Here is a 14054-nt window from a genome sequence, read left to right as displayed (position 1 = left end):
CGTTTGGCACCTAGGCATCTTAATAAATTCATACATGGCTATTCTCCATCTAGAATGTTATGGTCTTCATCTGACCCCACTAAACTTCAAGTCAACAACATATCAGATTATTTATTATATGGTGGGAGATTGTTTTCAACGCTTGGTCCTCAAATATGGAACGATCTCCCCAGGGCTATTCGCGAAGCATCAAGAGTCGATGTTTTAAATCAAAGCTTAAACATTACTTTTTTTTTTACAAAAACATATTTTTAAGTCTCTATCAATGTTTCACATTTATATGATATATAGATGTTAAAATTTTTTCTTCTTCTTTTGAGTAATAACGGAAAGTCTGTTTGTGTGTGTTAGTGATATTTTTGATTGTCATTCTTGTAACTGTGAAGTGCATAGAGCATGACCTAGTCATGGTTTTGCGATATACAAGTTCTATATTATTATTATTATTATTATTATTATTATTATTATTATTATTATGATTATTATTTATTATTATTATTATTATTATTATTATTATTATTATTATTATTATTATTATTATTATTATATTATTATTATTATTATTATTATTATTATTATTATTATATTATTATTATTATTATTATTATTATTATTATTATTATTATATTATTATTATTATTATTATTATTATTATTATTGAAAGACACATATTCACAATAATTGTTCCAGGTTTGAGAGGTGTTTTTTTGCCAAGGAGGGAGTCATTTAAATCGATCGATATTTGAAGGACGAGTTTTCTGGCCAAATTTTTTAATACGTGTCATTCCATAGCTATTTAACGAGTTAATTCTAATCGTTTAAAATAAACAATCATCATTGAAATAAAGATTTGTTTCAAGCTACCCATATGACAATAGAAATTTAGTGTTTGAAATAAAAACTATTTTTTTAACCATTTAAAGGGATTGTATTGACGTGCTTTTTACGGGCAATTTTTGGTGGGATGTATCTTAAAAGAAGGAAAACTGAAGAGGAATTTCCGAATCCTAGTCGAGCATCGGGCAAAAAGCAAAGGTGCATGAGGTTTTTGGACCATTGACTAGTGAAATGTAATTTCCACTGATGAGACCTCAAAGTATCTCCAATCTTATAGATTTGAGTTATTGAAGAAATCATTATCATCGTCCGTTTTGTTAGCACTCTAAGGATTGTCGAAATCACATAATTTGTGAGGTGGAGCTAACCTTTAATTGCTATCCCATTGTGCGGGTTTTGTGTCAATAAGGCAAGAGAACGACCCGTAAACATTCCAGAGGATTATTTCAACCAATAAAACACGGATGAATAAGGATCAATTTAATTTTTCAAAATGGAATGGTAAATCAATGATCAAAAACATTGCGCACACAATTCTAAAGCATGAATTTGAACAAAATATCAATTCTGTAATAAAAGCTCTTAATACTGGGTAATGAACCTCTAAATAGAAATTATAAAACTTCCAGGACCACATAAAGCAAAATTGGTTAAAGCAATTCATAAGATTGCTATTTTCTGAACTTCTAATCTAAGACCATTTTCTATATTACATATGAAGGCCATATGTCTTCACGGCAACGTCATCATTGTGAGAGTCAAAAATTAAATCAAAATTAGTTCAAAACTCTATATCAACAGATCAAAAACAAATATGAGAAATAGCATTAGGTTAAAAAAAATATAAACATTAGTAATTCTCATTATCTTGTCCAGCACTGTATCTAACTATCTAATAGCAATACTGATGCTGATGACAATGAAACTGCATTAAAAATAATGATGATGATGACTTAGGTTGTGGATTCAAGGGTATAAAGGGGAAATCAATTTGATTCACCATGATATGAGACGGAAGTACAGTATAATTAAAATTAGTCCAAAATCGTTCACAAATATGAAACATGGGGTTTGGGATCTAAGACACATTTAAATCCTAACTTATCATTTATGCTTCGAGAACAAAGAGAGCTTTTACTTTGTCCCAGGAGAACTGTGATTTTCGCCTTCCAGCATGTCAATTTGCGTCCCATCACGACTTAAAATTCTTGTACTTTTACGCCCATCGAACTTGGAAAATGGATGTCTATTGACAAGATAGTAGCTTTTCCGAGTTCAAATGAGCAGAGAAACGACATCCTTTGAATAATGAATGAGTGCGAAATGGAGTGAGTTTGATATTCACGTAAATTGGTGCCGTTAGACATTGGTGGTAGACATCAACTTTGGTCTCGAGTACAGATGAGGTTTTTAAATAGCGAAAGTCGATCATTCTTTGTGTGGAATCTGAACAAATTCCCTATCGTATCGCGACCTTGGAATATTTAGTATAGGGAACAAGGTTAAAACAAGGTGCACTAATTTAAGGATCTTTTTCCTTTTCTGCCCATCATAGTCAAAACAATGTATCAATAGCTTGAAATCCCCCCTCCCCCATAAAACTGAGAGAGAAAAAAAAGAAATAAATCTACACATCTTGAGGCTATGGTAATAATTAACGTGGGTGTTGCAAATAGATAAAAAAGATCACAAATTTGTACTGTATCAACCTATCTCTTTGACACAATATAAATGAGTAAAGATAGCGAAGTTTTAACATAAAACAAAAGATCAGAATTTCGTCAGATTTGTTGGTCTCTCCGCCTTAGAATGCAGGATTATACTCATCAAAAAATAAATTTATTTAATCTTGATTCGACTTTTTTGTCGAAAATTATGTTCTATACCTCTAGTCGTTTGCCTTGTTTGTGAAAAAGTGAAGACTTGACAGAACTCACAGTTTTAGATCAATAGTGTTATGAGTTACAATCTAGCTTTGCAAACCTAAATTCTCTGTTGATTTATTTAAAAACATTATTTTATATATCATAATAAAAACTTTTGTAGCACGCTTGTCATAGACATTTCGAACTTGCACCTAATGCGATCGCACGTTAGAAATCTATTGCTAAAGGCCAAATTGAGTTTTAAAGATTTTGGTACAAAACCGAATAAGTTGACAAAGTTTTTTTCTTTTCCCCACTTGATGTTCTTACACGAGCGCGATATAAAGTATAAGCGATTGTCGAATTAGATTTAGGTGATTCAATTTGTTAGTCAGATATACACAAATTAAATTTCATTCTTGCTCTATTTGTGTCTTTTTGTAGACTCCGACTGAACACAACAACAGAGAAAGACATCTGAGTGCGGCAACTTAAAGGGAGAGAAGACTCCTAACGCATTCTTGGATAAAGCGCCGATAGCAATGCTGTGTGTCCGTTCTTCTTCATGGTACATCAGGAGAGGGCACACCACACTATAGCCGGATATGATGTCATCAGCACACTCTGTCCTCTGGCAACCCTCCTTATCGATTCCTTATCGTCGTTGTTATTATTATTATAATCATCGTTTTCATCGTCTTCACCGCTCTGTTATATCGCTTGATCGACTGAACCATCAGGTCAGCTGATGAGTGGATCGTCTACAGGTTAGTTATTTTTTATTTCCTTTATTAGTAAATTATATAATTTTAATTACGCCCTGCTGCGCGGCATCGAGAGATGATGTCGCCTAGACGTTCCATGAAGGAATATAGATAATCCATTAAACAAACGTCTGATGCCAACAGCAATCACCCATTTTATATAAAGCTATTTATCCATAATTATCAAGAGCAAATCTACAATTTTATCATGCTCTGATCCCTTCTATAAACCTTTTATGTATCCCCCCCCCAGCAAAGTATACGGGACCATAAATAAATTTTTTACAACAAAAGGTCGCCTTTTAGATTAAGTTTTTATAAAAACTTCACTTATGATATTCGTTTACACCTATGTCAAGTGTTGAAAGTACCACAGCCAATAATGCAAATTCAGCGACAGAATTATTCGATGTCAGCCATCTGATCACTGACCATGTTCATTGTCGTTCGAACTTGTTGCAAGCACCACCACCCCCCCCCCCCCCCCACCCAACCGTGCAACTGAGCCTTCGAGGCCACGCATTTAGGAACACTTTCATATATAATATAAGTGAAATCTTGCCCATTTTGCTCATGTGCTCTCAAAATCAGTCGCATATTGAAATACATATTATTTCTCATTTGGGGGAGAACATTTTTGACTTCAATTGTCAATAGATTAAGATGACCCTTATCATATCAAACAGTTTTAAACCCAAAAACTTCATGAAAATTCGTTTTGTAGAATCCATAAAAGCATTGCGTGTGTAACAGTTCCTCATTGCACGTCTTTGTTGGGTTGCGATGACTGATATCCAGGGTACTTTTTAGATTTCAAATCTCCAGATTCATATCCAGGTCCCTAATTTGCTCCAAATATAACTAAAGATGCATATGTTTCAAGTATACATTAAAATATATATGTATATATATTATATATATATATATATATATATATATATATATATATATCCCTCTCTCTCTCTCTCTCTCTATATATATATATATATATATATATATATATATAGAGAGAGAGGAGAGAGAGAGAGAGAGAGAGAGAGAGAGAGAGAGAAAGAAAGAGAGAGAGAGAGAGAGAGAGAGAGAGAGAGAGAGAGAGAGAGAGAGAGAGTGAGAGAGAGATTATTTTAGTTTTTGATATTTTTATTGTTGGTATTCCAAGGACAGCAGTCTTTCATCAATTTGTGCTGAACAACAGGAATTGGACAAATCCAATAAATCTCCTAGCATGAAAAGTCTGACGCTTCAAAAGGGTTTTCATTTCAAAGGTTTTATGACAACCCACATTAGAATCCCTTCTCATAAATGCATGCAATTCTTAATGGCGACTTAAACATGAGAATTCTTTGATAAATAAAACATGAACATATCGCTCTATGTGACATTTGCAAGATTATTTATCTTTGAATTACGTGTCCTTGTTATTTTTGAAAAAAAAGTTCTTCATTCTTGTAAAAACTCGAAGAGTCAAGGACATGGGTTATCAAAGTTGACAAGCTCCGTTCGTTCAAATGTTAATACCATTATCATAGATCTATCTCATTTCTACTCAAATATGATTACGGTACTTGACCAAATTTCTTTACGGAAAAATATAAATGTAACTAGAACCAGTTGTAAATAATAATTATTTATATGATAGGCTGCTAAACACGAAAATATAACCATAGAGGATTAATCTGAGTAAAGGTTATTTCCTAATGATTTACCACATGGTTCCTGTGGGTACGACTTGAAAGTCCGACTAGGCAATACTAAGCGAAATCGCCCGATCATATTACTTTCCTGCAGGGGGTAGTCCAGCGTCCTGATGAGAGAGGCGATGATGTTGTGAGGTGTCGATCTAACAGTACATAGCCAATGCTAAAAGTGCCAGGGGAGCTCCATACAACACATAAAGAGCGGCCTTGGCAACAATCCATCCCCCCCCCCCCTCCCCCCCCCGCTACCAAGACATCCATCGGTAGACGATGACCGGAAAAGGCATAACACAATTAATAATGAAAGGTCTTGAACCCACATCACGATCTTAATTAGGTTTTAGTGTTCAAGTCGGCCCTTAAGCTCCTCGACGTTATGCTCTTCGGAAAGGCATTTTATACACACATGCGTCGCATTGGCGGGGCTATATGGACGTTAAATTCTAAAAATCCCCGGTAATATTACAACGTTCACAAAATAGTACCAGCGCATAACAGGTTGCATGTTTCGTTTTATGTGTTAAATGTATGTCGGACCATCGTCAGAAGGAAAAAATTAATTGAAACGCGTTTAGAGTATGGTGTTTATATTTGAGGATATTCGCTATCATATAATGCATAAAACTTAAGTATTTTAATGACTCATTGTTGATAAAGCACTAAAGTCTAATGACTTCCTGCTATGGTTTGACTTTCATTATTTGAGGAACGTTTTAAACTGGTATTGATCTTATTTCAACATAATATACAAATAGTGATCATTGTTTAAAGTATGACTTTAAAAAACAAGAATGCTGCTAGGAAGTTGTTGAATAAGAGAATATCAGATGAAATATCACGTTTTGTATGTTTTCAAAAGAAGAAAGTAGTGTGTACTTTGCTCCTTTTGTGTAAACAACAACACTACCAAAATCAGCGTAACAAGCATGCCGAGCCACCCCAATCGGAAAATCAAATTTGCAATTAAAATAAATATAACATTTTCTCGTTTTAGCAAGAAAAAGTTTTTTCATATAACATGGCTACATTAAGTAGACTCACAACTTATCAAAAGTCTCAAGACTGAGAATTCTGTCTCAAATTGAAGATTTAATGACATGTTGCTGGTCATCATAATGTAGCCGTATAGGAAGTAAAATTTTTCCAAATGAGAAAAATATGTTTTTTTCAGTGTTTGGCAACTGTTTATTTGAAGTCATACTATACTTCCTTTTATAATTCTATTGTTTGACCGCCCCATTTTGTGCACATGCACATACGATCAGGTAGCTAGAGTGGTCTATTTACATCAAGTCTTTCGCTAACAGAACGTGTAGCTTGTTCTTTACATTTTTAGATAAAAGTTGACCTCATCTTTGGTGTAGAGTGCTTTTGTCTAAACTTATTTTAGTGTAGAGTCTTGCCTATCTAGAAGAATAAAAAAATGAAAAGAAATCCCTCAACATTTTAGTGCAATGTGTCCATGGCCTAGTAAGCTCAGCTCATCGTTGATCAGATTGGTGATAGTAGTGCCAACACTTTATCTCACTCGATTCAGGTACGGATGGTTAGTTGATTACAGACATAGACGAATGGAAGGTTGTTGCTAGAGCTAATACAAAAAGATTGTATGGAAACTATTTATACTGTACGCACGTACAGATTAAGAATTCCTGCGGTCTACTAGAAAATTATGGTAAATATTAAAATATGACTTCGGTGTGGAATTGATTGTCAAATTTAGTTCCTCTCTTTTAGCTATTTTATTAACATTTTCTTTTAGATTATTTGACTTTATAAATATCAAACGTTGGTTAAATTTCTCGAATGACATTGGTGATGATTATGATGATGATGATGATGATGATGATGATGATGATGATGATGATGATGGTGATGTGATGATGATGGTGATGATGATTAAGAATATTATGATAAAATAGGTGAAAACAATGATCATAATGATAATGACGATGATGATAAGTATGCCAGTAGCTATCATAAAGATGAAAGCGATGATGATAATGTTTGTTATGAGGAAACGGCAATGGAAACATTGGGGGTTAAACGATTGTGCAGATGGAAAACGAAGCAGCAAACAGAGTTATACAGTGGACTATTAGAATATCCACACTTCAAAGCACCATCGAATTAGTCCATACTCACGTGACCATAGATCGTGGCCCCAAGGGATCCACAATCCACACGCCCACGGCCCTTAATTTTACAGCTAGAGTTTCGATTTCCTCCACACTGCGATATTCCGACAAAACTCAACTTTTAAATTTTGGCCAGAAAACTCTTAATTCATAAATCGATATGTTAAAATGAATCCCAACTTGTCAAATAGTCTCAAACCTCCTTTGAGTAACATGTTTGAGACATACACATATTTGAAGTATCAAATTTGAGAATTTTTGACAAGTTGAGGGTCATTTTAATCCATCGATGTTTGAAGTTTTCTGGCCAAAATATGAGAAAAACATAGATTTGTCAGAGTATGACAACAGTACAGTAATAGGGCTACGAACGATGGTTAAGGGAAATGGTCACTGGGGGCGATTTATCTTCAATTTGTGTACTTGCGGAGAGGACATGAACTATTTGTTGTCTAAAACACTAATATTAATGCCTTTCCTCTATCACAAACTTGGTTATTTGGCAAATCGATTTTTGTAAATTAAAAAGTTTTCCTCATTCCGAGCCTTAAGACCAACAAAGGCAACTTCGGTTTATGAAGTATTAAACGACCAGTGAAATTCCTTTCTACCTACTGCACCGCGCGTGTGTTAATAGAGAAGTGATTTCCACCAGATGAAACAAACTTAGCTACCAAAACTATGTTTTAAGGTATGTGGGTGTCAGATAAATACATTCCCTTCCTACCTAACTTTATGGCAAAAACAAATGTTCTAATCTAATAAATCGATGTAATTTCTATACTTAAGTAGTGTGATATAACTTAAATATAAAATAAATGTAAAAAAACAATTTAATTAATTTCAAACAAACCAAAAAAAAAAAAAAAAACAAAAAAAAAAAAACAACATAAAAACTCAGCCTTTAGACGTCTAGTTTCTAACTGATAGTTGAGTATGTTTGTAAGATCGTTTTATGCCACGTCCCCATTTTACATAATTCATGAAAAGAGCAAATCAATTGTCATCTTCAGAGTTTATCGAAAGGTGAATTTCAAAATAATCAGATTCCAGAAGAATCTTCATTCAGAGACAAGAGTGGTAGAGACATTCAAGCTCTTGCCTCAACAGTCTCTAGGAGACAGCTACTAACATCAATAAATCTAGTTTTGTTTAAGTAACATCCTCCCCGTTTAGATTACCTCTTATCATTCTTTCCATCAATATTGAATTCGACGTCTTGGGCGGTATTTCATTATTTCGCTGCCTTGACCACAAGACAGAAATAAAACACACCGGAGAAGAGCTTTATGGTCAGGATTGTAAGATGTTTCTTACTTAGAGGCTCCTAGACTTAAGATGCTTTCGCACTTGTCTTCGATCAAATTAACTGACCCTGGAGTTAGTTATCTTATTTTCTTCGGTCTACTTAACTGTGTGTTGCGTTAATCTTGAGCAGTACGGTCTATCGTAGAATAGTAAAGTCATGCGATAATGAGCGTACGTATCGAACGGATGCGCGACGTGCTCTAAAATTGGCAGTAACAAAGATTGTAAGGATTCTAGTTCGACTCAAGAGATGTCGAAAAGCGACTTGTATGGTATAAAACTAAGATTTGGCTGCATTGACCTTATCTGCTGTTAATGGTAAAGCCTACGCACACATATTAGTAGCAGACATGATAACAGAAACGCAATTATGGGCTTGGTTTTAGCATTGTCGTAATGAATCCATAACAATTTGGGTTATCAGACTTGCAAATAAGTAAATGTTAGGTAAAGCACATATTTCTACTTTGGCTAGGAAACTTTTACTTCAAATATTGATCTATGAAATAGACCACAACTGACTAAAACATCTAAAATCTGAAACTCCAAATTCCGCAATAAGCCAATATTTGTGAAGCGCGTTGAAGGCAGCACGAACCGTAGACATCCTTTAATGCGTACATAGGTCGTTAAAATTAAATCAATACCCAAATGCGAATATCGATGGTCTGATCCGCCCAAAACTAAATAAAATAAGGTGCGCAAAACTCGTGTGTCGACTTCAGAGTTTTGAACCAACGATCGTGAAAATCGAGACTTCAGAGGTTTGATCCGCCGACCATCGATGTAAGAACAAAAATTATACTATGTCCTGATTGTAGAGTTGCATTTCAGAGCTAGAAATATGACAGTGGTGAGAAGTGGAACTGAAGAATGCAATGGCAATCATCTTCAAACCGAAGACAACGAAGGGCACAGTGCATTAAGCAAACATTTCAAAATAAGTTATGATGCAAGCTAGATAGAACGAATAGAGTCAATAGAAGGTAAAAAATCAAAAACTTCGGCTTGGAATTGAACCTCAGACTTAACAACTGGACAGATTGCCGTCTTTAGACAAAAGCTAGCATATTGAAAAAAAAAACCCCAACATATTTTACAAGAGTGTCAATAAAAAAATACCCAGCAAAAAACCGTTTGTTCCTATATCTTTCAATCAAGCAAGTCGTATATCTTATTTTTGTCACAAAAGATTTAGATAGTATCTATTTATTGAAGAGTCACCACACCCAGATAGAAAAATGCGAAGGCGTGTTCTATTACTATACGATTGGTCATAAAAAATTGGACCTCTGACAACTTTGGTGTTATTGTACACTAGCTGGAATGGTTAATTCACCAGAGAGTGATCCATCAATGCTCGGACCTCTTCGTCCTTATACTTCTATATTATAACCTTAAATACCATTCAAGCATTGAAAATGGATAAACAAACTTACAAGATTATGATGGACACAGAAAAGGGGTTGATTCGCAAGGGTAGGACTGTGTAGAGACCTCGTTGATTTTGTATATTTTATCACGTATCATCGTCTTCAAGTATCGTTTTTCTTGACATAATCAAATTGTCTTGAAACGTCTCAAATGAATTGAAAATAAGAAGAAATAGGGAGGGGGGGGGGAAGAGCAAAACCCAGTAGCAATGTAACCCTTTATAGGCAAAATTCGATCTTATTTTGATCCAACACCAGATCTTCCCGTTTTCATCAAAAGGCAAGTAACGCTATAATAATTGAAGTGCGAGTCGCGATGGTCTGACTGCTCTCTTTGTGGAGACGCGATATTCTCCATTAACAATAATAAAAATAAAAATAAACTATTATGTGAAATCAAAAAATCAACTTCTCTGTTAAGGGGTCAATACACCTGAACGACACGTGTCCCATGAACTACATCATCAGGCGACCCGTCTCTCTTTCATCCCATGCCCCCCTCCCCCCACATCCCTTATTCCTCCAATCTCGGAATATCCTGTTGGATGTGAATTTGTTTTCAATTCTCGTTCAATTAAAACCAAGCTTGTTTACAATTGAATGTGAATTGGTTTAACAGCGATTCAGTTCCGAGGTCCGATCCAATGTTCGATGAATCGCTTTACCGCAAGAGTCTTGCGGACAGCGAGTTGTTCCGGTGTCTCGCCACAGTTTTAGTTTACAATCATCGCCTGATTCTTTGTCACCAACCAAAGAACTCTAGGCTCGAAGAATTGGAAAGCGATTTGCTTCTAGAGGGGGTCACATTTTGAGATTCTATTTTTCACCTTGCAATGGTCATTTAGCCATGCTATATTTGCCATCATTTATCCTATAAAATTTTCTGTTTCTCGAGAAATGTGACAATCACTGTCTTATTCCTTTAATGAGGACTCTAACCCTAACATATGTTTACAAGTACCCTTTTATACGGTTGTGGACACATGACAAAGAATGTACTAGGAGGTTAGAGGCATTTGAGTTGTGGATTATAGAAGAATGTTGAGGTTATCATGGACAGTCAAGTATACAAACGGAAAGTGTTGGCGATGGTGAGAAGAGGAAGATTATTGATAAATGCCATCAGAAAGAAGCAGTTACTGTTTCTAGGACATAATGTGTGGAGAAGAGATGAATTAGAAAAGTTGGTGACATCTGGGATGACCGAAGGAAAGCGAGCTAGAGGAAGACGGAGAATGACATGTTTAAATAAACTAAGATTGGCCAAAAGTGATTTTAAAAACAACGCAGACTTCACGTGCACAGTATAGGATCGTGATACGTGGAGACAGCTGACCGGCAACGTGCTCAAGATAACAAGCCACGATGGATGATGATGAACGCTGCTTTATTTAATTTCCTTAATCGACATCTATGTAGTCAAGGAACAGTAGTCATTCGATATTTCGTTTATTCTATCATTGGGTCAGGAAAAAGAAACGCTAATTAGACCCGGGCATCTCTTAACATTTAAAACGGACTGGAGCCCGCAAAAAAAAGTGGGGAGTTCCGGTGTTCTGATAAAGCCATAAAATCCTTGAGACAGAGACCGTCAGAATTAGATTAGGAAAAAGTCATCTGGCTTATAGAAAATGGGATAGTCCAGCAAAAGAATAATTTTGGAAAAAATAGTCATTTTCAAGCTTCATGAGTGGATCAGATGGTTGGACAGGGAGATGATTATAAATTTAGAAAATGAGAAAAAAAGTGAAGTTGTGGAAATATGACGAAACAAATGAGGGTGCTGAAGAAATCGAGTAGATCTAGGAGATGTAGACGGAAGAGTTAAAAGAAAAAAATAAAGAGTTTGTAGCGGTAGTAATGTATTCGATGGTTACAATTCCCTTTGGGGGTATGTTTGGGATAAAGAAACCACATTAGACACTGGAGGGGATAAGTATTAGATGTCTGTGCCATTTATGTACTTTGGTTACCAAGAGACAGCCACCTCTCCACCGCCTCACTTTGAAAACGCATGATTATTTTTTAAAGAAATTTTTTAGGAACTCTCAGGTTTGAGAACGTTGTCATATATGGGGTCAAATGAATAATTAGAAAAGCAAAACACTGGTAAATCAGTCTAGAGAACATTAGGATTGATTCGCGTTAGGCATTGATAATTTTGGGTCTCCCTCCCAACCAATTATGACAGGGTTTTTTAATAGAAATTTTGGTATACGACAAACATCTGGAAAGTGGTTTACAGGACAGTGTCAATAAATGCAGAATAAAATTTCAAGCAAAAACTCTTCCAGAAAATAAGCATTCTGAGCCTTTTTATTTTTCTAAAAATAAAACTTCTACACCTTATATTTTGTACCGCATCAAATAGTTTTACCAATTTTTATAGCGAGTAAGAGGATCTATTTTGGTTTAAAGGATGAAAGTAAATTGAAAGCAGTTTTGCGATGTGAAACTTGGATAAATACAGACTTTAATGGAATTGCTTGATAGCTTAAATAACTGATGTTCTACAAATAAATGTGACTACCATAACGGTAACATGTTATCAAGAATTAGAACAGATTCTGTTGCAATAATTTAATAATGACAGTAAGTGGACAATCTCACCATTGACCGTAATTATCTCTCCCCGATATCCATAGTCATGTCATATTTCAGGTCAATGACGTATTATTCTTTAGTGTTCATCCATTTTGAATTACAAATAATATCCCATGCATATGAAGTTACTTAGAAAGCTGCTAATGGACTCTACTTTCTGATGTCACCATAAAACATTATTGATTTTTATAGTGCTAGCAAGCTTTACCATTAATTTCTTTGCTAAATCCACGACAGCTGGAATTACTTTCACACACTGTGATTTAATTAAGATGTCAAACAACAGTTCATCCATCAATCTTTGAAACACTACATGGCACTAGTAGATCCGAGTAGGTGTTGGGGTCAATTCTAATCCATTGTTGCTATTGATTAATCTCTAATAGATTGAGTGAGGAAAATTCTCATCTTATGGTTGAAAGTATGTGTAGGTGGAGGCAATAATCATATTATAATCTCCCATTAATTCCTCTCATACCTTCCCCCGCTCTACTTTTTCGCCCAATTCGTTGTCTGTGGGTTGCTCGCCAACAATCGCTTATCAATCTTGGTCACCACAAAATCTCTGCGTCGACAACCAACTATAAATCCTTACCAATCATAGAAATTCTAGAAGATTTGGGATTCTACATATATCTGAGGCGTCTTAAAAATCCCTCGAATACATCTGACCATGGACCGGTGCATTTGCTGGATCCTCCTTTGAATAAGCCCCGCCAGACAGTTGTTTTGCTTCACAACTCTCCAGTCACGCTTTACTTTGAGAATCAAAGCCAGTGTTCATTGGACAATCGATAACCCATGTATGTGATGTCATCAGGAAATGCGTGTAATCACTCAGCATCAACCCTCTACAGTGAGTTCAGTTGTGCAACGAGGACAGCTTATTCTTGAGGTCATTCGTTCAAATTTTCGTTCTGGACAATACTATCACTGTAGTCTGTCATAATTTAATTTAATAATCGTTGTACTCATTATACAAACTTATCGTTAACGAATAAAAATGTCATGACTTTCAATTATAAATGGCGATAAAACAAGCAATAATACGGAATAATGTTAAAGAACACTCAAAATCAAATGTGTATTTTAAGAAAATCTTATTGCCTGCTATTTTTCCTTTTACTTTGTAAAAGCAACGTGATTTTTATTTCTCTGAAAAAAAAAAAAACCCTTTTACTTTCAATATTGATAGAAATGACTTTTTTTTGGATTTTGATAGAACCTCCATAAAAATAATAAAATATAGTAATTGTTATATATATCCAAATATACTGAATATGAAATAATGCAATATTTTACACTTACACACATACACGCTCACACACACATACACACTAATTTTGGCAATGAAATATTTTTGCATGACAATTGACAATGACATGGGTAGCGATTGATTGTAACTTAT

At 34.9% G+C, this 14054-nt stretch overlaps 1 protein-coding gene across 1 annotated transcript in view; it reads left to right on the top strand.

Moving 5' to 3' along the window:
• LOC144962920 (thyrostimulin beta-5 subunit-like) overlaps positions 1 to 14054 on the top strand; it is a 71194-nt gene that overhangs the window by 26899 nt on the left and 30241 nt on the right. Inside the window, exon 2 of the mRNA XM_078896323.1 lies at positions 3147 to 3469. Within this exon, the coding sequence (XP_078752449.1) occupies positions 3451 to 3469 (19 nt within the window). The 5' untranslated portion in view covers positions 3147 to 3450. The remainder of the gene's footprint in view (positions 1 to 3146; positions 3470 to 14054) is intronic.

The sequence above is a fragment of the Berghia stephanieae genome, chromosome 1 (assembly GCF_034508935.2).
Source record: "Berghia stephanieae isolate SIO BIC M18660-M18661 chromosome 1, UCSD_Bste_1.3, whole genome shotgun sequence".
Lineage (NCBI taxonomy): Eukaryota > Metazoa > Mollusca > Gastropoda > Nudibranchia > Aeolidiidae > Berghia > Berghia stephanieae.
The sequence above is the reverse complement of the archived record's forward strand: the minus strand, read 5'-3'. Positions and strand labels throughout refer to the sequence as shown.